Source organism: Camellia sinensis, chromosome 2, assembly GCF_055761805.1.
Source record: "Camellia sinensis isolate YWXY chromosome 2, ASM5576180v1, whole genome shotgun sequence".
Classification (NCBI taxonomy): Eukaryota; Viridiplantae; Streptophyta; class Magnoliopsida; order Ericales; family Theaceae; genus Camellia; species Camellia sinensis.
Genome location: NC_138962.1, coordinates 45,654,171 through 45,678,383, shown reverse-complemented (window position 1 = coordinate 45,678,383; position 24,213 = coordinate 45,654,171). Strand labels below are relative to the sequence as shown.

Genomic DNA, 24,213 nt, shown 5'->3' with positions numbered 1-24,213 from the left:
AAAATTAGTAGCTAAAAAGTTGACTTTTGCCGACTAATATTATTTTTGGTAGCCAATTCCATGACTTTTGGCGACTAAATTGTTTTTGGTAGCCAAAAATGGTCGGCAAAAATGCATTTTCTTGTAGTGATCACACACAGAGAACGGCTAGCCGACCCGCCATGGCCATTGGCAGCAGCTGGCCAGCAGTGAGCCTAGGTGGGAGAGTGAAGGTTTGGGACTAAAGATTTACTGTTATGATTTATGGTTTATATAGTTCGCGTAAAATTTCCTTTCTTCCTATCAAATTTACAAACTTGATTTAAATTTTCATTCCTTGCCAACATTTTTTTCAAAAAATACACCAATTGAAATCGAGAAGCCAAATGTAACTCATTATGTTAGTTTTTAAAATGACATTATGCAAATAGTCCAAATTGCTACTTCACTCAAAGTTTTGAGGTTGATTAAAATAATTAAAAGATCAAAAAACAAAATGAGATAAATATAAACTGCAAAAGTGCAAAATGTAATTTAGGTTTTGATTTATAACTTGTTGACGAGTGCTTCCTGTCTTGGATGACATCTTGAAGTCAAAAATTCTCCCACCACGTTGTTTGCCATTTCGCCTATGTTGTTGTCAATTCCTTTGACTTTAAAATAAAAATTGAGTATAGAAGCTTTTAGTAAGTGTTTCTTTTGGGGGGGAAAAAAAAAAGAGTATAGAAGCTTCGATGAGTGTTTCTTTAGGTAATTGTCGATGATAGAAAATATTGGAATGACATTATTGAGGCTGTAAGATTGCGTAGATTATAATTTTATTTTTTTAAATAAAAAATTTGGTGGTAAAGAATTTCAGATTTATTTCATTCAATGAATTATACAGAAGATCTTTATGCCTTATATAGACATAAGATATACAGAAGATCACTAATCTAACTACCTAACCTAACCAAGCTTACAATAAGCTAACTATAGTTCTAACAGATTAATAACTGCAGGCTTTATTGAACTCTGGAGCTGAAGCTGGAGCTGCTATAGGATGCAGCTTTGACAGAACTGTTGTTGCTCTATATCTACCACTGCTGTGTGATTGAGCAGCTGCTGCTCTATGATTGAGCTACAGCTGCAGCTGCAGCTGCAGCTGCTGTGTGATTGAGCTGCAGTTGCAACTGAAGCTGCTGCTACTCTGTAGCTAGGCATGGCTGGCTTTGACTCGTGCAGTTGTTTTATCAGGTGGATCATTTTACAACCTTATATCTATTTCATTTATACACAACACAATAGAACATCCACAATCTGATAAAATATTACAAAATCGTATTATAAGATGCATCCATAACATATTATACCAAATAGAAATGTATATATCCATCTAAGGAATAATAACAATTATTCCAATTATTCATTGATAGCTAGTATACCTTATTTAATGCTAAGATTATCTTATGCCCTTAGAGCTGTAACATTTACTTTGTTTTTCTCAAATTTAAAAACCTGAATTAAATTTCCATGACTTAACAATATTTTTTTCAATACACGCACCAGTTCCAGCCGAGAAGCCGATTGTAACCCATTCTGACAAGTAGTCCTTTAGATCAACCTTGAAAGAAGGGTCGTGTATGACTATGGCATTATTGATAGTGCTAGGGACAACAACACGCAATTTTTTCGACTCAGAGCGATAACTAATCACGGCTTGATTTTTTATCCCATGAACTATGTCATTGTACCATACTTTAGTCACATTAGACTGAATAAAGTTGATATTGATTCCAAGATGAGTAGCAGGAGTGATGCTTTGTGGATCCCAAGAATTCTGAAAGGTGTCAAACTCCACAACGACAAATGGGCTAGTGGCTTTCAATGTCGACGGATCGATTGGAAGCCCAATGGCACCGCCTGTAGTGGTGTCTGCGGTGCTGCTAGAATTGGAAGGTTCAAGGAAGAATGCAAGCCCATCTCCAAAAGTTGAACTTCCATCCGAATCAATCACGAAGGAGAAATAGGTGGTGAAGTCGTTCAACTTGCCGGAATAACGCTGTCATAGAGGTGAAGCGGTTTGATGTAGGTAGATTTGCCGGCTTTGTAATTTAAGTTGGTATCGTACTTGTCAGCTGCGAGGTGGACGCCATTGGAGGAGATGTAAGAGTCTCCATTGGTGGTTATGTCAACGTTGAGATTTTTGGGACCGATTTTGGCGATATTGAAGTTTAGTGCAGTTGCACAAGGAGTTGCGAGAAGAATGTAAAATGTGATAATTGAGAGACAAGAAAGCTGAATGTGTGATTGGAAAGCCATTGTTGTGATCGAGAAAATTTATGGGATTGGAAGTATGTAGATGAGGAAAAGTGTATTCAATTTGGGGTATATTGTTTGAAATCTTGTGATTTGGTCAAAGTGGGTATTCCCTGTTTTTGAACGAGAAAGGTATGACATCAAATCCATGCATGTAGACTACTGGTTTTGTTATATAGATGTTTGGATAAATTACACCGACATTCTTGAGATTGGCTCTTAATACGGATCGTTGGGAACTTAGTTCTACACATTATTTCCATTCTGTGTACATCGTTTTCAATTCGTACACTTAAAAATATTATAAATATTTTAGCCATGTTTGGTTTTTATTTGTGAAATAATTTTGAGAAGTAATTTTTTAGAAAAAGTTTATAAAATTTGAAAATTTTTTTAATTGTATATTTTGAGAATAGTTTTAGGTCACGTTTGTTTGGCGGATTACGTTAGATGTGATTGTTAGTGAAGATATTATTAATGTGAAAATTGTTAGTGAGGGGATTAAGTAAAAGTATGTGTGTTTTGATGATAGTGTGGGAGATGGTTAGAGATGCGATTGTTAAATTATTTTTATATAAAATAAATAAATAAATTATGTCTATATTAAAAAAATTAAAACAATTATTAAAACAAACAGGTGTACTTGGTAAAAAAAATTACAAAATAATTTTTATATAAAATAGACTCAATCAGCTCACTATTTTCCTAATCCCAATCAAAATCCAGTCAAACTAATCCCCTTACAGAGGGGGATTACTACACCCTTCGGACTATCAATCTTCCCTCCCAAATCATCACCAAAGCAATCCAATCTCCCTTCCCACACCGGTACACATTATTTTCACTTTGTGTACATTCTTCTCAATTCACACATGTAAAAATATTATAAATATTTAGGCCATGTTTGGTTTGTATTTGTGAAATAATTTTGAAAGTAATTTTTTTTTAAAAGTTTACAAAATTTGAAAATTTGTTTGGTTGTATAATTTGAGAATAGTTTGAGTTTTGGAGTTTGGGTTAATTTAATTTAATTTAATTTAATTTTTTTTTATATAGTTGAATAAATGTGTGTGAGAGAAAAAAAACGATTGATTGATGTGTAGATTGTGAGAGAAAGAGAGGGAAGTGAGAAAAATGATTGATTCATGGGTAGAGAAAAGTAATTTTGGATTTTTTTTTTCAAAATTATTTAACCAAACAAATTTTTGAGATTTTTATCAAAAATTGTATCTCTAGGTACAAACCAAACAAAACCTTAATTTTGCTCAATCCATACATTTTTTATTCCAAATATGCCGTAATTGTAAAATTGTATACACATCTTATACAAACCCAAAACATAGTGCGCACATTCAAATCCTAAACAATGTACACACTCAAACATGGTGCCGTTAAAAAAAAAAAAAACATGGTGCCGTTTGTACATTGTTGACGGTTGAAAAAGTGCAGCTTGTTTTTAATTCAATCTTCCCTATTGTAACACTCCATTCAATATCATTCTAGGTTTGTGTTTAATTCAATAAATATATTAATTTTATTTTACTCATTTTCGTAGCTTTTCATAAGTTTGTTTAAAGTTTTATAATTTTTTACCAATTTCAATCGTTTTTTGGATTAGGTTGACAATGTCCAAAAAAATAACAACAGGTCGGTTCGGGAATACAATGTCTAACGAATGTGTTTTATTCAGAAATTGATAATGGAAAATTTTAATTTGGTTTGGAAGTTGATTGTCAAAAAATCTATTTTGATTTGGAAGTTGAAGTTCGAAACATTTTATACTTTTTTGTTGTAGATTGTTGAATTATAATAATAGTTTTGACCTTGTTTACCGAAACGTGCTGAAGAAAAAAAGAAAACGACAATTTTAAGCACTAAAACTTATGTTTTCAATTCTAGGTTTGTTATAAACGAAGATATCATTATCAAAATCTAAATTTTCATCATACAAGCTTCCATTACACTGAAAAATGAGGATAGGATTTGATTGAGGAATAAAGACACAATGGATTGAGAGGGTTTGAGAATTTAAGTAAGCTAATAATGAATTCACCATTTTAGAAGCAATTGTTGCATATCCAAACAGATATTTTTGGGTAGGTTGAATTTTTTTCAAGTTTAAATTTGAGTTTGAGAGAATTTAAGAGGTACATGAGATTTATTTTGTAGGACCCTCAGTGTATATTATTTATGAAGAAAAAAAAAAGTTAATTTGATAATCACGTAACCTTTTTATTTTGTGATATTTAGTTTAACATCCGTCTCCAAATTTTAGTAATGAAAGAGATTCACAATATTTTTTTTTGTAACCTAAGGTCCTTCACCTACACCCATATATCACACCTCCTCTCTCTCCTCTTCCCCGAATATAGATGGGATAGAAGAACTTCTGCTGAATAACAGAACCAGAATAACAGACTAGAAAGAGAAACATGAAATTGGTGGAGAGAATCGATATCTTGAACTAATTGACTGAGAGGGCCTTTCTATTAATGCCCACATGGTGACAACTGTGGCAACTCCATTTAATTTCAGAAACCTCTATTCCTACCTCTATTTTATCAAAATCTTTGTATTCTATGTTTTTTTTTTTTATCAGCAAAAAAAAAAAATTTATTTAACAGCATGAAATTAAAGGTACAGGAAGATGACATGCATCGAGAAAGGTTCGAAAAGTATAAAAATACCCTTACTACTGCTACTCGCATCCATACAACCAACCCTTTAGCCTCTCAATTTTTAAAACAAAAAAAAAGTCAAGAAAGACTTAACTAGAAAAAAAATACAAGAAACTCCACATAATCAATCCACCAAAACACCCAAAACAAACTAAGTTAACTAAACCAACACCCAAGCTGCCCGAACCACCCAAACTAAAGTCCAAACACCAACCCACTCTGTCAAGACCCACGCCTCTCCAGCTACAACTCCCAAAGCCCTCACCACCCACGCCTACGCTGCTGCCCACGCCACCCCTAAGCTGCTGCAACTCCCAACTCCCAAAGCCCACACCGCCAGAGCTGCTGCAACACCTCACCAACCACACCTATGCTGCTAAACCGGCCGAGAAGGCTCCATAGCCAACACCGGGAAAAAACTCGATGCTGCTGCAACTCCATAACTCACCCACAGATCAACTCCCACCAGGTCTTTTTCTTACTCACACCTCTTCTTCTTACTCACACCCACTGCAAATCCACGCACCGACCAACCGCCGGGACACCTCCAAACATTAGGAAAAAGTTCACCCCTCAAACTCTCACTCGAAGAGGAGCGCTCGAATGAAAACCAGACAGATCTGGATCGACTACGACACCCATGTTTCCGCCCAAACAAAGCATCGATACTTCTCCACCAAACCTGAACCAGAGTTCATCCCTCAAGCTCCTACTCGCAAAAGAGCGCACGAATGAAGAACATGGACGACCCCTGATAAAATAGTTAAACCGGGCCCTGAAACACCAAAAACAAAGACTACCGCAGCAACACATACACACCTAGGTGGGAAAAACGGGGGAATCAAGTTTATTGAAGGAAAAAACTAACAAGCAAACGCTGGAACTATTCTATGCTGTAAAATTCTCAAACTTTCATTGACACAAAACTTGCAACTATTTGTTTTTCTCTTAGATGGGCAGAAGATACAGACACTACTTTCATTAAATGAAGGCCATGGCGTCGTCTTTTGAGGCAATGGCGGCCAATGTAGCTCAGGGCCGGCCCTGAGTTCGTCGGGGCCTAAGGCGAATTTCGGAAATGGGGGCCCTTTTATATTGAAAAAAAATTCATGAATAAAACGATAAGTTACAATTTTTTTATTTGTTTGTAACCATAAAAAAATATACTTACACATATAATCATTAAAATTATAAATAAAACAATTTAATAAAACAAAATTAGAACAAAAAAATTAGAAAAAAATTATTCAATTAAAATTGATAAAGACCTAGGTAAAAAAATTTGAGCAAAATTATTTATTCCACTAAAATCTAATAGATAAAGAAGGTAAAAATAAAAAATAAAAAAAATATGGCCCATATATTGTATGTATTATTTTTCTTGAGCCCAAACACTTTTTTTTTAATATATATTTTCATTTTAATAAATATGGACCAAACTACACTTATAAATAAATATGGAGTAAATCATACATGGACCAAAAAAAATATTTTGGGGCCCTTTAAATTGATCCTAAAACCAAAAAAAAAAAAAAAAAAAATTGAGCCTATAATATTTTACCAAATTTAGGGGCCCTATTTTTGGGCCAAATTTAGGGGCCCTATGTTATATATGTTTATATGTTTTACCAAATTTAGGGGCCCTATTGTTTTTTATTTATTTATTTATATATTTTTATTTTAATAAATATGGGCCAAACACATTTATAAATAAATATAGGCTAAATTATACATGGGCCCAATAAAACATTTGGGGCCCTTTAAATGGATCTTAAAACCAAAAAAAAAAAAGAAAAAAAAAGGTTAAACCTATAACAATTTTTTAAATTTGAAGGCCCTATTTTTGGGCCAAAATATGGGGCCTAAGGCACAAGCCTTACCTGCCTTAAGGCAGGGCCGGCCCTGATGTAGCTATAGCGGTTTATGCGGCGTTGGCTTCTAAGGCCATGTGTCAGTTCACTTTGTGAAATTACTGTGAATTTCATCTTTTGATTCATAAATTGGTTTTTGTTGTTGTTGCTGATTTGGGTGATCGATCTGGTGCGGATATATCATCAATTTTCTATGGTTTGGTTGAAATATATAGAAAATTATAAGTAATTAGAGAAGATTGATCAAAACACAGAGAAATTTATAAACACATCGTAGAAATTTTAATGTAGAGAAATTTCAAAATACAGAGAAAATCAGAAAAATTGAGCAAATTAGAGAAATTTCAAACTAGAGAAACAAATTTCTCTAGATCGAAATTTCTCTGAAAAAATGTTGAGGGGCACCAACTACTATGAAAATATTACAGGTCATTTATTCTATAAAATTTTAATACCAAAAACTTTAAAAAAATTCTCCTTTTATTTTATGGTGTTTGTCTTAAATATATTAACAACTAATATTATTTTTTAAAAATAAATCATTCTTTTATTGAAAAAAAATATAATAAAATAAAAAATTATAATTACCAAATTAATTTAATTTTTTATTAATAGTATACACTAAGAGCGGACGCTAAGATTTTCAAATACAATGTGCTTTTTTTTTTTTTTTTATTTGGTGTCTCTATAGCAACATGGAGAATACAAGGGGAACTGATACAAGTGAATCCTCAGAGGCTCACATGAGCAAAATGGAACAGATGCTTACAGCATTGACCAAAGCTATGGCACAACAATAGAGACAACAACCTTTGCTCCTTTCACTTCTGTTGGTACAAGTTGAACCCGATAATAATGACATTATCAACCTGACATAGAAATTCATGAAGATGAAATTGCCAACTTTCTTGGGTGGGATTAAACCGTTGAAAGCGGAAACATAGTTGCTTGAGATGGAAAAGCTGTTTGAAGTTTTTCCTTGTGCCGAGACTCAAAAGGTTTTATTAGCCACCTATATTCTTAAAGACGAAGCTCGGAGGTGGTGGTGGTTACTAATTCAGAATACCAATGAAAACATGACATGGGCTCGATTCAATGAAATCTGTTATGAAAAGTATTTTCCTCAATGTTTTCGGGACTGAAAGTGTCTGAATTCCCAGAACTTAAGCAAGGCAGAATGTCCATAGCTGAGTATGAGGTTAAGTTCACTGAGTTGGCCAGATTTGCTTCTCACATGGTAGACAAGGACTATAAGAAAGCTCGTAAATTTGAAAGAGGATTGGACTTAGACATATTTGATCGAGTAGGCGTACTAAAGTTACCAACATATGTGCAAGTTCTTGACAGATCCTTAATGGCGGAAGCCACCCTAGCCTCTATGAGACAAAGTAAGGCCCCAGCAACAACAACAACTGAATGGAGAGGAAAAAGGTTTGGGTATGGTTTTAGAAAGAGTTGTTCTCATGTAAGTAAAAAGTAAAACACGGGGTCTACAAGCAGCTCGAGTCAAAGTAGTGGGTCTATTCCAGTTTGCCCTGATTGTGGAAGGAGGCATAAGGGTTGTGTTACCGAGCATCCGGTGCTTGTTTCCGATGTGGAAAGATGGGTCACGTGGTGAAAGATTGCCCGCTTGGGTCTGATAATGCCAACCGCCCTACGGTGAGTTCAGCTGGATCCGTTTCTACAGTTAAAACAAATGCAAAAGCTAATACTGGGAAAGAACCTCTGAGACAAGGTCGAGTGTTTGCCTTAGTGCCTGGTGACGTACAAAACACCAAAGTTGTGGTGTTAAGTATACTCCCTATATGTTCTCAAAATGCATGTGTATTGCTAGATTCTGGTTCTACGCATTCTTTCGTATCGCATGCTTTCTCTCGGAAATTAACTAGACCACTAGAACCTATGACACATGTGTTATCTGTATCTACACCGTCTGGGGGTTCTATGATATGTGCTTATGATTATCCGGCATGTGATATTATGATTGGTGATATGACATTGTATGTTGACTTGTTGCCCTTAAACATTGATCATTTTGATTGTATTCTAGGTATGGACTGGTTCACTAAATATTGTACCACCATTGACTGTGCAAGTAAATTTATTATGTTTACACCACCTGGTATGCCTGAATTTATTTTTACTGGAAATGGGGTAGTTCTTCTCCCATAGTTGATTTCGACCATAAAAGCTGTTAAATTGCTTAAGAAGGGATGTAAGGGCTACTTGTGTTGTATACTGACTGCATCATCTGATAGTGCTAATGTGGAAACTATTCCTGTTGCTTGTGAATTTCCCGATATGTTTTCGAATGACTTGCTTGGAGACTTAGTCGATAGAGAAATTGAATTCACTATTGAAGTAACTCCGGGAACACAACCTATTTCCAAGACCTCTTTTAGAATGTCAACCTCAGAATTGAGAACTTAACTGCAAGAATTGTTAAACAACGAATTCATCCGTCCGAGCACTTCACCTTGGGGTGCTCCAGTTCTATTTGTCAAGAAGAAAGATGGATCTTTGAGGTTATGTATAAATTATCAAGAAGCGAACAAAGTAACTATTGAGAACAAATACCCTCTACCCCGAATAGATAACTTGTTTGACCAACTTCAGGGAGCCCAAGTGTTTTCCAAGATTGACCTGAGATCCGGGTATCACCGGTTAAAAGTCAAGGTAGAAGACATAGAAAAAACTGTATTCAAAACTAGATACAGACACTATGAAATTTTGGTAATGCCGTTTGGGGTGACTAATGCACCTGCTGCCTTTATGGACCTTATGAACAGGGTGTTTAAATCATATCTGGATGATTTTGTTGTTGTATTTATTGATGATATTTTGATTTACTCCAAAAGCAGGGAAGATCATGAGAATCACTTGAGAACCGTGTTACAGATTCTAAGGGAAAAGAAACTATATGCAAAATTCTCCAAATGTGAATTTTGGTTTGACAGTGTAGCATTTTTGGGGCATATAATCAACAGAGATGGTATTTCGATTGATACTCAGAAAATTGAAGCCATTGTGAACTGGCCAAGACCAACTAATGTGTCAGAAGTGAGAAGGTTTCTGGGACTTGCAGGTTACTATAGAAGGTTTGTGAAAGATTTCTAGAAACTTGATATGCCATTGACGCAACTAACACAGAAAAATGTGCCATTTGATTGGAATGATCAGCGTGAGACAGCTTTTCAAGAGTTAAAAACCAGATTAGTGACAGAACCAATCTTAACTCTACCTAAAGGTACTGTGGGGTTCCAGATTTACAGTGACGTTTCGTATAAAGGGTTAGGTTGTGTGCTAATGCAGAATGGGAATGTAATTGCTTATGCCTCTCGACAACTTCGTCCACATGAAAAGAATTACCCAACTCATGACCTTGAATTGGCAGTTGTCGTCTTTGCTTTGAAAATTTGGCGACATTATCTGTATGGTGTGACTTGTGAAGTATATACGGATCACAAAAGTTTGAAATATTTCTTCACCCAAAAGGAATTGAACATGAGACAATAAAGATGGTTAGAATTGATTAAAGATTATGACTTGCAGATTTTGTACCATCCGGGAAAAGAAAACACAGTTCTTGATGCTTTAAGCTGTAAATCCATGGGTAAATTGTCATGTTTACTCACCGGTCAGGAAGACTTGATATGTGACTTAGAAAGAAATGAAATTGAAGTTATACTACGTGAATAAGGCGGAATCTTAGCTGCTATTTCTGCTCAACCTACAATCATTGAAGAAATTAGAAAGAAACAACTTGAAGATGAGTTCTTGAAAAGGATTGTGGAAGAATTTGACTCAAAGCCGAGGCCAGGGTTCGTGTTTGAGAATAATGTATTGAAATTTTAGAATAGACTTTATGTACCAGAATCCTCCAAATTGAGAAAGCGTGTTATGACTGAAGCTTACAACTCCAAGTTTGTCATGCATCCGGGGAATACAAAGATGTATCATGATTTGAGACAGAACTTCTGGTGGCTTGGAATGAAGAAAAGCATTGCCGACTTTATAGCTAAATGTTTGCACTGCCAACAAGTTAAAGCTGAATATCAACGACCCGCTGGATTACTTCAGCCGCTTCCAATATCGGAATGAAAGTGGGAACATATTACTATGGATTTCATCATCGTCTTGCCTCGCTCTTCTCGAGGTATGGATTATATGTAGGTCATAGTTGATCGTTTGACTAAATCTGCCCACTTTCTTCATGTTAAAACGATTTATAATGCCGACAAATTAGCTAACATGTATATGAATGAAATTGTGAGATTACATGGTGTACTAGTATCTATTGTATCTGACAGAGATTCGAAGTTTACATCAAGATTCTAGCAAAGTTTGCAACTAGCTTTGGGAACCGAATTGCGATTGAGTAGTGCCTACCATCCACAGACAAATGGTCAATCTGAAAAAACCAATCAGACTTTGGAAGATATGTTGCGGATTTGTGTGTTAGACTTCCAAGGGAATTGGGAGACTTATCTACCTTTAGCCAAGTTTGTATACAATAACAATTATCATTCAAGTATTCGAATGGCTCCTTATGAAGCTCTGTATAGAAGGAAATGTCATTCTCCTATCTATTGGGCTGAAGGAGGTAACAGACCAATCTTGGGACCAGAACTTGTACAAGAAACAACTGAAAATGTGAAATTAATTCGACAGAGGTTGAAAGCTACACAAAGCCACAAAAAGACCTATGCAGATGTCCGAAGGCGAGATAGAGAATACGAAGTCGGGGATCATGTATTCATAAAAGTGACTCCAATGAAAGGGCTAACGCGGTTTGGAGTGAAAGGCAAGTTGGCACCGAGATACATCGGAACATATGGAATTCTTAAAAAGATCAATTCAACAACATAACGAGTAGCCTGACCTCCGGTCATGGAGTATATGCATAATGTTTTTCATGTATCTATGCTTTGAGAGTATTTGAGAGATCCACTACATGTGATTGAGCTGACTCATGTACTTCTAAAAGATGGTTATACATACGAGGAGGGGCCAATGCAAATTGTGAATTGCCTAATCAAAGGATTGAGAAACAAGGAAATTCCGTTAGTGAAGGTCGATTGGCAGAATCATGGGAGAACCTATGCAACTTGGGAAACAGAAGAAGACATGATGACAAGATACCCTAAACTGTTCCCTTTGGACTTGGTTCTTCCAAAATGAAGGTAATTTGAGTTTGGAGGACCAAACTCTTTAAGGGGGGAAGACTGTAACAACCCCGATCCATGATTAACATTAATCCGTGATTTCATATGTCTAATGAGTTATTGAGATCAAATTCTAAATTAATTACATGCTTGTTGCATTATTTGTGTTTATATCTATTTAACGTAGGAAAATCTATTTATGTTTCTATTTGATTTGCAAATTGAAGGCCTTATCGGTATCCGATTTAGAAATTGACTTGATTTATGTGTTATTTGGGATTTATGGAATTTTGTGGTAGGTTTAATTGAAATTCGATTCGAAATGATTAAATTAGAATAAAATAATTCCAAATGATTAGTCTACGCAAGAATCTAATGAAGCTTCACTAATTAGCCTATATAAGGCCACTACCAAGCCCAAACTTCCTTTTTCCTCATTCATTTTGAGCTCAACGTGTGGAAGGAAAGAGAGAGAGACATTGAAGCCAACATTAACGCAGGAAGAGAATTAAGAAGTCAATAGAGGAGATTGAAGAGAATTGAGGGAGTTTAGCTCCAACACTTGCTAACTCAAGGCTTAACGTAGGAAATTCAACTACTTAATTATGAATTTGAATTACTTGGTGTAAGAATTTAGGAAAATTAGAAGATTAAGCATGAGAATCAAACTAAAATTTGAGAATTATAACTAATACCATGCATGCATGCATAATTCCTTCTATTTTGAGTCTAATTATTAAAGATTTTCACATGCATGTACTTAGTCTACCATAGTCTCGTAATTTCATCATGTTTTCCATCAAATTACCTTAGTTGATAATGTTTTGGAGGCTACGAGTTCACATGAATACATGCATCTCATATTTATTGTATATTCTTACATTTCAAGTTGAATTTTTGCACAATCGACTTACTTTTAGGCCTTGATTTCATGAAATAAACTTCAAGCCATGATGTTTGACAAGTTCTTAGATATTTTCCAGAATTTTGGTCTAAGAAAATGAGTTTTGAGGTGTGGAATTCGAGTTTGGAGCTTGGGAGCGCAATCTGGAGATTCCAGATTCTGCATTTCCGCTCGAGCGTGAGATTCTGCCCTCGAGCGGCCACCTTTGTTTTTGTATTTCCGTTTGAGCTACTAGTGCTCCCAGAAGTTACATGTTTTTGCAGATTGCTCGAGCGACAAGAGTTGTGCTCGAGCGAGGGATTGAGTCTCACGCTCGAGCAACCATCGAGCGTTCATCGAGCGTGAAAATCACATAACCAGTATTTTTCAAAATTTTCAGAACGCTCAAGCGTGGGAAATTGTGCTCGAGCGTCTCCTCACACATTACATGTCCGCTCGAGCGAGGGAAGTTGCGCTCGAGCGAGACCTCTATTTTCAACAAGTTTTGTTAAATGAGTTCAAGTACATTTTGGCATCCTCAATGCATCCTAGGCATTCTTAAGCCAAGATTAAGACATAATAATGACGGTAAAATGTAGAAACACACTAGAACGAAACGTAATAAATTAGATGCTTTCTGACATGTGTTTCCAATGTGTATTTGTTATGTGTTGATGCAGGTCACGTGCCGTAAACCGTTTGATTACGTCTACTCTGTCTATCTACACCCGAAGCCAACTGTGAGTGATAACTTAGTAAAGCTATGTTCAACTTTATTTATTTTCTGTATGATGAAATACGATTTGTTTTATGAAATGTTATGTTCTGTACAGTGAATGATTGTCCGATTTTGGACAATGTATTCGTGGCATCCTTAGTATCATGTGATATCTGTTAGTTGTTACCTGGTATCGGAGGTTCCATTATGGAACTTAATATGTTTGCAATCTGTTATCCGTACTAGAGGCTCCATCATGGAGCTCAACAAGTCTATTCTCTGTTACTTGGATCCGGAGGTTCCTTTATGGAATTGGTTACTCATAACCACCATATGTTCTGCATCTGTTCTGTATCTACTCTGTTAGTGCTAATGGATGTACCACGTATGAATAAGCATGAACTTTGATTTCTGTATATGTTTTGAATATGAATATATATCTGATTTTTGAATCTGGTATGGACTTCATTCATTAAATCATTTACTCCGTTATTATTCATTGAGCTTCCGCTCACTATTTATATTATGTATGTAGGTGATGAGGCACGTGACCAGGCTCAGAGTTGAGGCCTGGCGTCTCAGTTTTTGTCAACCAACCTTTGTGCCTCCCGAGGAGGTTCCGAATTAAGTCAAGTTTAGTGGTTGTTCTTGTGAATGTACTAGACTTTGTTACTTTTGTATTTCGGGCAAGATCTCTCATAATATATTCATGGAGTGACGTGTAAATACTGCATCTTTTGATGTCACTCGCAAGTTTATAAAAGTTTTTAAATTATCTGTCCCATGTATGTTTTCACAGCTTAATGGACTATGTATATTTTGTAGATTTGCTTTCGCAGCCCCTAACTATATGTTATTTTATTAAGAGGCCTTTGGTAATCCAAAGATTGCTGGCCTGTTACGGCGCCAAACCTATAGGGGCTGGTTTGGGTCGTGACAGAAGCATTTTGGAAAGTATTTGTTATAGAATATCTCGTTAAATTGAGTCCATGTCATGTCCCCATTATTGTTTCTGTCACGACCCAAACTCGCCCCTATGGGTTTAGCACCGTAACCGGCCAGTAATCTGAGATTACCGAAGGCCTGCTTAACAGTAAAACAGTAATACAGAGTACAGGAGCTGGCGAAAGCCAAAACAGTAATTAAAAGATGTCCAATGAGCGTGACAGTCTGTATACAAAAAGACTTTTCATAACATATACACATTCAAAACAAAAATAGTATGTACATACATCATATACAGACATTCGGGTTAGGGACCACATCCCTACCATAACAGTACAGTAACAGTATCATTCAGTCTATACAGTGTTACAAAAATGGGTACAAAAAGGGGGAAAACTAAAACACCCCAAAACAACCCTAGCTTGAAGGACTCGGAACCTCTCAGTGAGGCACAGTGGTTGGCTCTGACAAAACAGGAGCTTATCCTGACGCCCCTAGTAACGGTCCGGTGCCTGTACACCTACATATATATATGAGTAGTGAGCTAAAGCCCAGTGAATAACATATGCGTAAAGAGGTTAAGAATGAATGTCCTTCAGTATTGAAAACAGTCAATTATCAGTATATCAGTCATTCAATTTGTGGCTCATATTTGATGCCAAAACAGTCATTCAAAAACTATAATAGCCATATGTGGTACATCCAATAGCAAAACAGTATAATAGGTCTTAACAGACCGAATAGTCAGTTGATGGCCATCATATTAGTAAACAGTGATGGTTCCAAGCATGGGAACCAATAGAGATCTCTGTGACAGTAGCAGTATAGTACAGTAACAGTGAATTGCTATGGATGCCACGAGTACAGTTCACAAATAGGACAAACATTCATTTAGTAAACAGTGATATTTCATAAAGCAGTTCAGTCATTCATTCAGAAAGTAATTTCAATTGAACGTATCCTTACAACATTGTTACTCACAGAGCACTGGGCTATAAGCAGCTAAAGCGTCCTTGGATGCCAACCCTACACAGTTACAGAACAAACACACACTAAGCTATATAGTTGGGAAAGAATAACTTAATCCCTAATTTGCCTCGGTGTGGTTCTACATCAATATCCCTATTAAGATGCCTTAAACTAGGCCTAGGAATGCCTAGGATGGAATGAAGATGCAAAGATGCACTTAGAAACACTTTATAAAATTTTGCTGAAACAGGGTCCACGCTCGAGCGTGGCTTTCCCCGCTCGAGCAGACATGCAGACAAAGGTTCTCCGCTCGAGCGTAACTTTTCACACTCGAGCGTACTGCAAAACATGACAAAAGTACTGGATACACTAAATTCACGCTCGACGGGCGCTCGACCCCCGCTCGAGCGTGAGACACAAGTCCTCGCTCGAGCGTGCATTCCCCCACTCAACCGGACTGTAAACACATGCAAAGTACTGGATACACTCATTTCATGCTCGAGCGTAACTTTCCCCGCTTGAGAAGACTGCATGAACTCAGTATGTACGCTCGAGCGTGGAAAGCCCCGCTCGAGCGTGAGTCAAAAATCTGGAAATTCCAGATTTGAACCTCAAGCTCAAAACTCAATTCTAATACATCAAATTCGATCCTTTTGGGCTAATTTTCTGGAAATCACTTGTAAACTCATAGTATGACATGTTTCAAAGATCAATTTTGTAAAATTAAGCCCAAAGGTAAGTCAATTAAACACAACTTCAACTCAAAATTCAAGAACATGATGAACATGCAACTTGCAAGAATTTAAACAACTTCAAAGCTTCCAATTCATGCTCCTAAGAGCCAATTCATTGCAAACAAGATGAAATCATGGACTGTGGTCAAAAGATGGTCATGCATGAAGCAATTTCCATGAAAACAACTTTAAACTTCAAGATATGCACATGCATGCATGATTTAAGCTTCAAATCAACAATCTAAACCAAACTTGACTTCAATCACTAAGCTTCTATGAACCATGCAACATGAGGCTAGAATTCATAAACAAGAAGGTAATTATCCTACCTTAGGTCTTCAATTTCAAATGTAGAAGCTCAAGTATGCAATTAGCCTTCAATTCCTTTAATTTCCAAGCAAAACCATCAAGTTGAACTCAATTTCTCTCACTCTCACTCTCTTAGTCGGTTTGTCTCTCAAAATGGGTGAGATGGTGTTTGTGATAAGAAACTAGGCTCCAAACAAGTGTACAAGACATGGCCACTTAATGACAAAGTTGTAAATAAGTCAAACTTATGTAATTTAACATTATTTAATCTATTTTAATCATTCCAAATCAAACTTCAATTAAACATGCCATAAAATCACATAATTTCTAATTAGCACAAAACACTAATCAATTTTAGATTCGGCCGCCTATAAGGCCTTCAATTTGCAGTTTAAACATAACACATGAACAGATAATTCAATGTCAAACAGATAGAAATGCATTTAAGCCATACACTCAATCATTCAGTTCAGGATTTCAGTCAATCAGTCATTTAACATGCTTAATCATAGATTAGCACTAATCAGTGATGTCATTAGTAAACAGTGGTGAGGGTTGTCACAGTTTCGGACCAACAACCACCATCTCCGGGCTTCATCATTTAGAGTGTATGTAGCCAAGAGTACTTTCTGAGTTATGGAGCAAGGGAATACTTCAAATAACTTTTCTATTTCTAGTAACCAGGTTTCTGCCTTCAATGGTTCAATGCCATCCAAGAAGGTCGGCGGTTTTATTTTCATAAATTTCTGAGTCAAATTGATGATGTCACTATTGTCCGGTTCAGCTAGTATTGGTGGAGGCGGAGGAGGTAAAGGTTGTTGTCTTAATTGTTGCGTCATGGCTTCAGTCAAAGCAGCAAGCATCTGTCTCATTCTATTCATTCAGGCCTCGGAAGATTCACTTATATCATTTCCCCCTGCATTCTCCATTTTGCTATAGATAGACAAGGTAACAATAAACATAGGAATAATCTTGTTCACTTCTTTCAATTTTAATTTTATTTTATTTTATTTTTAATTCAAATTCAAATTCAGTTTTCATATGTATAAAGATTAGCACATATTCGCAATGTAGATGAAATGTCCCTAATTCTTTTATAGGATATCTTATAGCTCACATGGACTTGTGTATACGGTATAACTTGTGCTCTGATACCACTCTGTCATAACCCAAACCCGCTCATATAGGTTTAACGTCGTAACCAGCCAATAACCCTTGGATTACTGAATGCCTTTTAACAAAATAACATGAAATTAGGGGTTGCGGAAGCAATAAATAGAAATATACATACTTCATTGAGCTGTGAAGACATATATAAGACAGATATTCTTAAACTTTGATAAAGATGCGTGTGACGTCAAAAGATACAGTTGATACACATCACTCCATGTACTATACATATAAGTAGAAATTTGTCCATAATCAAAACAAACAAAGTCTTATACATTCACAAAAACGTAGCCACTAAACTTGACTTAATCTAGAACCTCCTCGGGAGGCACAAAGGCTGGCTGGCAAAAACTGAGATACCAGGTCCTCAACTCTGAGCCTGGTCACGTGCCTGATCACCTACATACATAATATAAATAATGAGGGGGAGCCCAGTGAATAATAACAGAGTAAAGAGGTTTAATGAATGATGTCCATTACAAAGTCAAAAATCAGAGTTTATATCATAAACAGATTCACATTCATATTCTTAGTCAAATCATATACAGAAATCAGAGTTCATACTTAATCATATGCGGTCTATCCATTAGCGCTAACAGAGCAGATACAGAACAGATACAAAACAGATGGTGGTTATGAGTAACCAATTTCATAAAGGAACCTCCAGATTCGGGTAACAGATGACAGATATACTGAGCTCCGTGATGGAGCCTCCAGTATGGGTAACAGCTTACAGACATATTAAGTTCCATAATGGAACCTCCGATACCAGGTAACAGCTAACAGATATCACATGATGCTAAGGATGCCAAGAATGCACTATCAGAAATTGGGCGATCATTTATTGTACAGAATATAACATTTTAGAAAATAGATCTTATTTCATCGTACAGAAAATAAATAAAGTGGAACATAGCTTTACTAAGTTATTACTCACAAATGGCTTCGGGTGCAGACAGACAGAGCAGACTAATCAAACGATTTACGGCATGTGACCTACATCAACACATAACGAATACACATTCGAAACACACGTTGGAATATACTTAACTCATTACGTTCTGTTCTTAGTGTGTTTCTACATTTTATCCTCATTATTATGTCTTAATATAGGCCTAGGAATGCCTAGGATGAAATGAGGATGTGAAAATGCATTTGAAAACACTTAACAAAATTTGCTGAAAACAGGGGTCTCACTCGAGCGGACAAGCAAAATGTGAGTGGTCGCTTAAGCATACAATCCTTCACTCAAGCAGTCTGTAAACTTTGCAAAAGTACTGGTTGCTTGATTTTTCCGCGCGATGCTCGCTAGACGCTCGCTCGAGCATGAGACACATGCCCTCGCTCGAGCGTAACTTTTGTCGCTTGAGCGGTCTGCAAAACACGCAAACTTCTAGGAGCATGCATTTTACGCTCAAGCGGACTTTTGGTCACTCGAGCGAAAGTGCAAAAATAAAGGCGGTCGCTCGAGAGCATGATTTGTCTCTCGAGCATGGAGGCAGAATTCTGGAATTTCTAGAATTGCTTCCAAGCTTGAAATTCAACCCAAAGCTACAAATTTATGGTTCCTTAGGCCAAAAACTTAAGAAAACATTTAGAAACTTGTGTAACAATATGAGATGAAGATCAATTTACAAAATCAAGGCCCAAAACCAAACCATTTTTTCAAAACCAAGCTTGAAACTTTTGTATATAACATGCATGCAATGATGTAACATATTTTCTTTCAAAACATGAGTAATTTGGGATTGTAAGTGCAAAACTATGGTGAGCTCTTAGCCTTTGACAAAAATGTCCTCTTGCATATATGAATTGATTGAAAATTAACACATAATTCATGAATTATGCATGTATGCATGAAGTAATCCTTTATTCTACATTCTTAATTTAATTCTCATGCTTCATCTTCTAATTCTCTTGAATTCTTGCACTAAGTAATTCAAATTCATAATTAAGGAGTTGAATTTCCTACCTAACCTTAAGTTTGCAAGTGTTGGAGCTAAACTTCCTCAATTCCCTTCAATCTCTCCTATTTCCTTCTTAATTCTCTTCTTCCTTTAATGTTTGGCTTCAATCTCTCTCTCCCCCTCCTTCTTTCCTACGTTTTTTATCAAAAGAAGATGAATGAGTGTGTGTGTATAAAGAAATCTAGAACTCTCATTACCCTTATATAGGTTTGATTAGTAGAGATTAATTAATTCTAACTTAGACTAATCAATTTTTATTATTTTATTCTAATTATTTCGTTCCGAATCGAATTTCAATTGAGCCTACCATAAATTCCTAAAAAAGTAACACATAAATCAAGTTAATTTCGTGATCGAATGTCGATAAGGCTTTCAAGTCGCAAAATAAGAAGGAAACACAAACAGATCTTCCTACGAGAGAAAGATAAAAACACAAATAATGCAACACACTTACAATTAATTCAGAATTCATTTTAATTACTTATTAGGCATAATTAATTATGATTAATCAGTTAATCATAAGTCGGGATTGTTACAAACATTGTGAGATTAGATGGAATCGAAGAAAAATGAGATAGATTGGCCATAGATTTGAGCTCGGAGGAGCTTTATAGCTCTGATACCATAAAGAAATTTAGAATCAAGATGAATTCTTATTATTTTCCTCAATGAATGATTTGTACAGATTACATTATATATATATAGATCAGTTAGGAGTTAGTTATAACAAACTCCTAATACACAATGATATACACATTAACCAACTCCTAAGCTAACTAACTTTGTAACCAACTGATCTGATGTGGCTATAGTTGCACTAACTGAAGCTAAGGCTGACTTAGCTGCTGAGCTGATATGGGATGAAAGCTTAGCTGCTGCTGCTGAGTTGAGGTGGGATGATAAAGTATTCTCAACAATAGGTAAGAGAAAGGCAAAAAAAAAAAGGGTCGGATTTGGAATTGCATAAAATTTGTTGGTCAATTTTGTGAATTTGCCCTTTTTAGTTTTGAAATTTCAATTACTCTTAGCACGGATCTAGAAATTTGATTCCGTAAAATCTATCATGATCGTGGAAGCATATATTAGTAGTTTCTTTATTTTATTGCAATATTTTTATTTTTGACAATTTTCATTATATTTCCGTATTTCTGTATTGCTCATTACGAAACTGTTAATTCTGATTGTTTCCTATTTAAGTTAGGTTGGTCTTTGCTTATAAATAATGGATATAAGTCTTAAGGCTCTTTAGTTTTTTAGAATTAATATAATTTGTGTTTTGTACTCTTTTGTTCCAATCTTGGATGTCTTTGTGAATCAACCATTGTTGAGTCTTTATTCTCAATATTATTTGTGAATCAACGAGTCTATGGAGAAATTTTGTTTATGATATTGAGTTCTAATCAACAAATTCTAAGATTGTTATCTTAGCACTTTCGTTGATGTAAATAAATAAATATTTCTTGATATATATATATATATATATATATTTTGGTACTAAAAGTCCCTCAAATAAGTTGTATCTTGTGAGAAATCTAATTCAAACAAATTGAAAGCTTAAGATTCTTTTATTACAGCAGACCTCACCTCACTTGGGCTATAACTGGGGTAATTTACGTACTTATCATTTAATTGATGAATTTTATTGGTTGCCGCCCCCACCGGCGTTTTTAATTTCACCACCTCCTCTCTCTGTCCATTCCTCACCTCACTTGGGCTATAACCGGGGTAATTTATGTACTATGCAGTAAAATCCCCACACTTGTTATTGTGGCTATTGTTTAACTTATTAGTCAATTAAAATGTCTCTCCCCACACTAATTAAGCAAGCTTTGGTTGAATTAAAATTTTCCAGCCTCCTATGATCCCATCTTATCAATTACACAATACAATTCAACATACACAATCTAATAAAATATTACATAATCTTATTATAAGATGCATCCATAACATATTATTCCAAATAGAAATGTATATCCATCCAAGGAATAATAACAATTATTCCAATTATTCACTAATAGCTGATAAATACCTTATTCAAGTTCAAGATTATCTTATGCCCTTAGAGCGTAACATTTACTTTGTTTTTCTCAAATTTAAAAACCTGAATTAAATTTCCACGACTTAACAATATTTTTTTCAATACACGCACCAGTTCCAGCCGAGAAGCCGATTGTAACCCATTATGACAAGTAATCCTTTAGATCAACCATGAAAGAAAGGTCCTGTCTGACTATGGCATTATTGATAGTGCTAGTGACAACAACACTCAATTTTTTCGACTTAGAGCGATAACTAATCACAGCTTGATTTTCTATCCCATGAGCTATGTCATTGTACAATACTTTAGTCACATTAGACTGAATAGAGTTGATATTGATTCCAAGATGAGTAACAGGAGTGATGCTTTGTGGATCCCAAGAATTCTGAAAGGTGTCAAACTCCACAGCGACAAATGGGCTAGTGGCTTCCAATGTCGACGGATCGATTGGAAGCCCAATGGCACCGCCTGTAGTGGTGTCTGCGGTGCTGCTGGAATCGGAAGGTTCAAGGAAGAATGCAAGCCCATCTCCGAAAGTTGAACTTCCTTCCGAATCAATCACGAAGGAGAAATAGGTGGTGAAGTCGTTCAACTTGCCGGAATAACTATCAGAGAGGTGAAGCGGTTTGACGTAAGTAGCTTTGCCGGCTTTGTAATTTAAGTTGGTACCGTATTTGTCCGCCGCGAGGTGGACCCCATTGGAGGAGATGTAAGCGTCTCCATTGGCGGTCATGTCGACGTTGAGATTTTTGGGATCGACATTGAGATTTTTGGGACCGATTTTGGGGATATTGAAGTTCAGTGCAGTTGCACAAAGAGTTGCGAGAAGAATGTAAAATGTGATAATTGGGAGACAAGAAAGCAGAATGTGTGATTGGAAAGCCATTGTTGTGATGGGGAAAATTTATGGGATTGGAAGTTTGTAGATGAGGAAAAGTGTATTCAATTTGGAGTATACATAGGTACATTATTGTTTGAAAAATTGTGATTTGGTCAAAGTGGGTGATCATCTAATAATCCATGCACGCAGACAACTGTCCTATCAACCCCTTGTTTTGTCATATAGGTGTTTGGATAAATTACTCTGTGTACATCTTTCTCAATTTACATATCTAAAAGTATAATAAATATTTAATCCATGTTTGGTTTCTATTTGTAAAATAATTTTAGTAATTTTTTTGAAAAAGTTTACAAAATTTGTTTAGTTGTGTACGGGGAGGAAATAATTCTCCTCGTATAATCCTTATAGCGACCCCGGTCTTTTCTCTTTAGATTATTGTATCCGGACTTAGGTTCCGTGGATCCTGTCATTACTTATTGGTTGTTGTTGTCCTTTAATCTCTTAGTATTTGAATTATAGGTTGTGTTGGGCGGGTCTGTTACAGGTTGGTTGATTGTTGATGCCTATAGGTGATGCCCAGATTTTGGCCTTCACGCTCGAGCGGAGGTTTTAACGCTCGAGCGGGCCCTTCGTTGTTGCTTCTCCGCTCGAGCGGGAGTTTTAACGCTCGAGCGGGATTTTCCATCTCCCAGTATTTTGCTCTGCAGTTCTTCCGCTCGAGCGGTAGTTTTTACGCTCGAGCGTGATCCCTTGTTTTTCCTCCTCCGCTCGAGCGGGGAGTTTGACGCTCGAGCGGGTGCAGCGCCTGCAAAACTTCTGTGAGGGTGCAATCGACGCTCGAGCGGCTTTCTTCACGCTCGAGCATGATTCTGTGTCTTACGCTCGAGCGGGGCTTTCTACGCTCGAGCGTAGAGTCGACTACATCAGTCCGTGATTTCACTTTTCTGATCACTTTTTGACCTACCTTTTCATCTCTTAACTTTTAAAAACCGCCCCTTGAGAGTCTCTCTCTCTACTCTTACCTTCTCTCCAAGATTTGATCTATTTCCGGTGGTCTTCTACCCTAGTTCCTTTGGAAGAAAGGTAGAGCTTCACGAGATCTTTCTTTTAATCTGAAAAAGAGAGGATTTGGAGCACTTTGGATTTTGGGTCATCATCTCCATCTTCTCTATTTTAGTTGTGATCTTCAAGGTAGGGATTTCCTACTCTATTCTATAAGCTTTGTTCTAAGTTTTGGTATTTTAAGATGTTGAGGTCACTTAGATAATTTTGGGAAAAACCCTAGTTGTATTAATTAATTAATTTGTAAAATTAATTTAAGGGAATTGGGGAATTTGGTTAAATTCATGAAATTGATGAATTCGTAGATTAAATGGTGTAGTTGGATGATTTAAATCACTCACCTATTAAATTGTTGACATATTTATTTCCAGTCTAGAAATAACTGTTTTGGGCTATCGGTGGAGGATAGTCGTGATTGTTGTAGACATTGCATGTGGATTAGGAATAACTGAAACTAATCACATTGGTTGAGTCATTAATTTTGACTATTGATTTAATACTGAAAATACGTGTATTGGTTGAGCATTGCATTTGCATATTGTGTGGGAGGAGATAGGGGATGTACTCCACGGTTTAGGGGAAGATA

The 24,213-nt window shown here is 36.1% G+C and overlaps 3 protein-coding genes across 3 annotated transcripts; 1 reads left to right on the top strand and 2 right to left on the bottom strand.

Annotated features, from left to right (window-relative positions):
- Nucleotides 1-1,468: 1,468 nt before the first annotated feature.
- On the bottom strand, nucleotides 1,469-2,280 carry LOC114284689 (lectin 9-like). Its single transcript, XM_082908902.1, has 2 exons — nucleotides 2,110-2,280; nucleotides 1,469-2,020 (listed from the first exon to the last, which is right to left on the bottom strand). Exons 1-2 carry the CDS (start codon nucleotides 2,278-2,280, stop codon nucleotides 1,469-1,471), a joined length of 723 nt encoding a protein of 240 aa, XP_082765028.1.
- Nucleotides 2,281-8,003: 5,723 nt separating this feature from the next.
- On the top strand, nucleotides 8,004-11,695 carry LOC145813466 (uncharacterized). Its single transcript, XM_082908898.1, has 7 exons — nucleotides 8,004-8,291; nucleotides 8,999-9,187; nucleotides 9,725-9,886; nucleotides 9,977-10,276; nucleotides 10,379-10,439; nucleotides 10,572-10,666; nucleotides 11,165-11,695. The coding sequence occupies exons 1-7, from the start codon at nucleotides 8,004-8,006 to the stop codon at nucleotides 11,693-11,695; spliced, it is 1,626 nt and encodes a 541-aa protein (XP_082765024.1).
- Nucleotides 11,696-21,866: 10,171 nt separating this feature from the next.
- LOC145813465 (lectin 8-like) lies at nucleotides 21,867-22,610 on the bottom strand. Its single transcript, XM_082908896.1, has one exon. It carries the CDS (start codon nucleotides 22,608-22,610, stop codon nucleotides 21,867-21,869), a length of 744 nt encoding a protein of 247 aa, XP_082765022.1.
- Nucleotides 22,611-24,213: the final 1,603 nt, after the last annotated feature.

What these genes read in the sequence shown, in the direction of transcription:
- LOC145813465 (XM_082908896.1), bottom strand. Translation starts at nt 22,610, where the DNA reads ATGGCTTTCCAATCACACATTCTGCTTTCTTGTCTCCCAATTATCACA.
- LOC114284689 (XM_082908902.1), bottom strand. Translation starts at nt 2,280, where the DNA reads ATGGCTTTCCAATCACACATTCAGCTTTCTTGTCTCTCAATTATCACA. An exon ending in CTTACATCTCCTCCAATGGC is followed by an intron (nt 2,021 to 2,109) that starts GTCCACCTCGCA and finishes CCTCTATGACAG; the next exon opens with CGTTATTCCGGCAAGTTGAA.
- LOC145813466 (XM_082908898.1), top strand. Translation starts at nt 8,004, where the DNA reads ATGTCCATAGCTGAGTATGAGGTTAAGTTCACTGAGTTGGCCAGATTT. An exon ending in GACCAACTAATGTGTCAGAA is followed by an intron (nt 9,887 to 9,976) that starts GTGAGAAGGTTT and finishes CAACTAACACAG; the next exon opens with AAAAATGTGCCATTTGATTG. An exon ending in TTTAAGCTGTAAATCCATGG is followed by an intron (nt 10,440 to 10,571) that starts GTAAATTGTCAT and finishes CAATCATTGAAG; the next exon opens with AAATTAGAAAGAAACAACTT.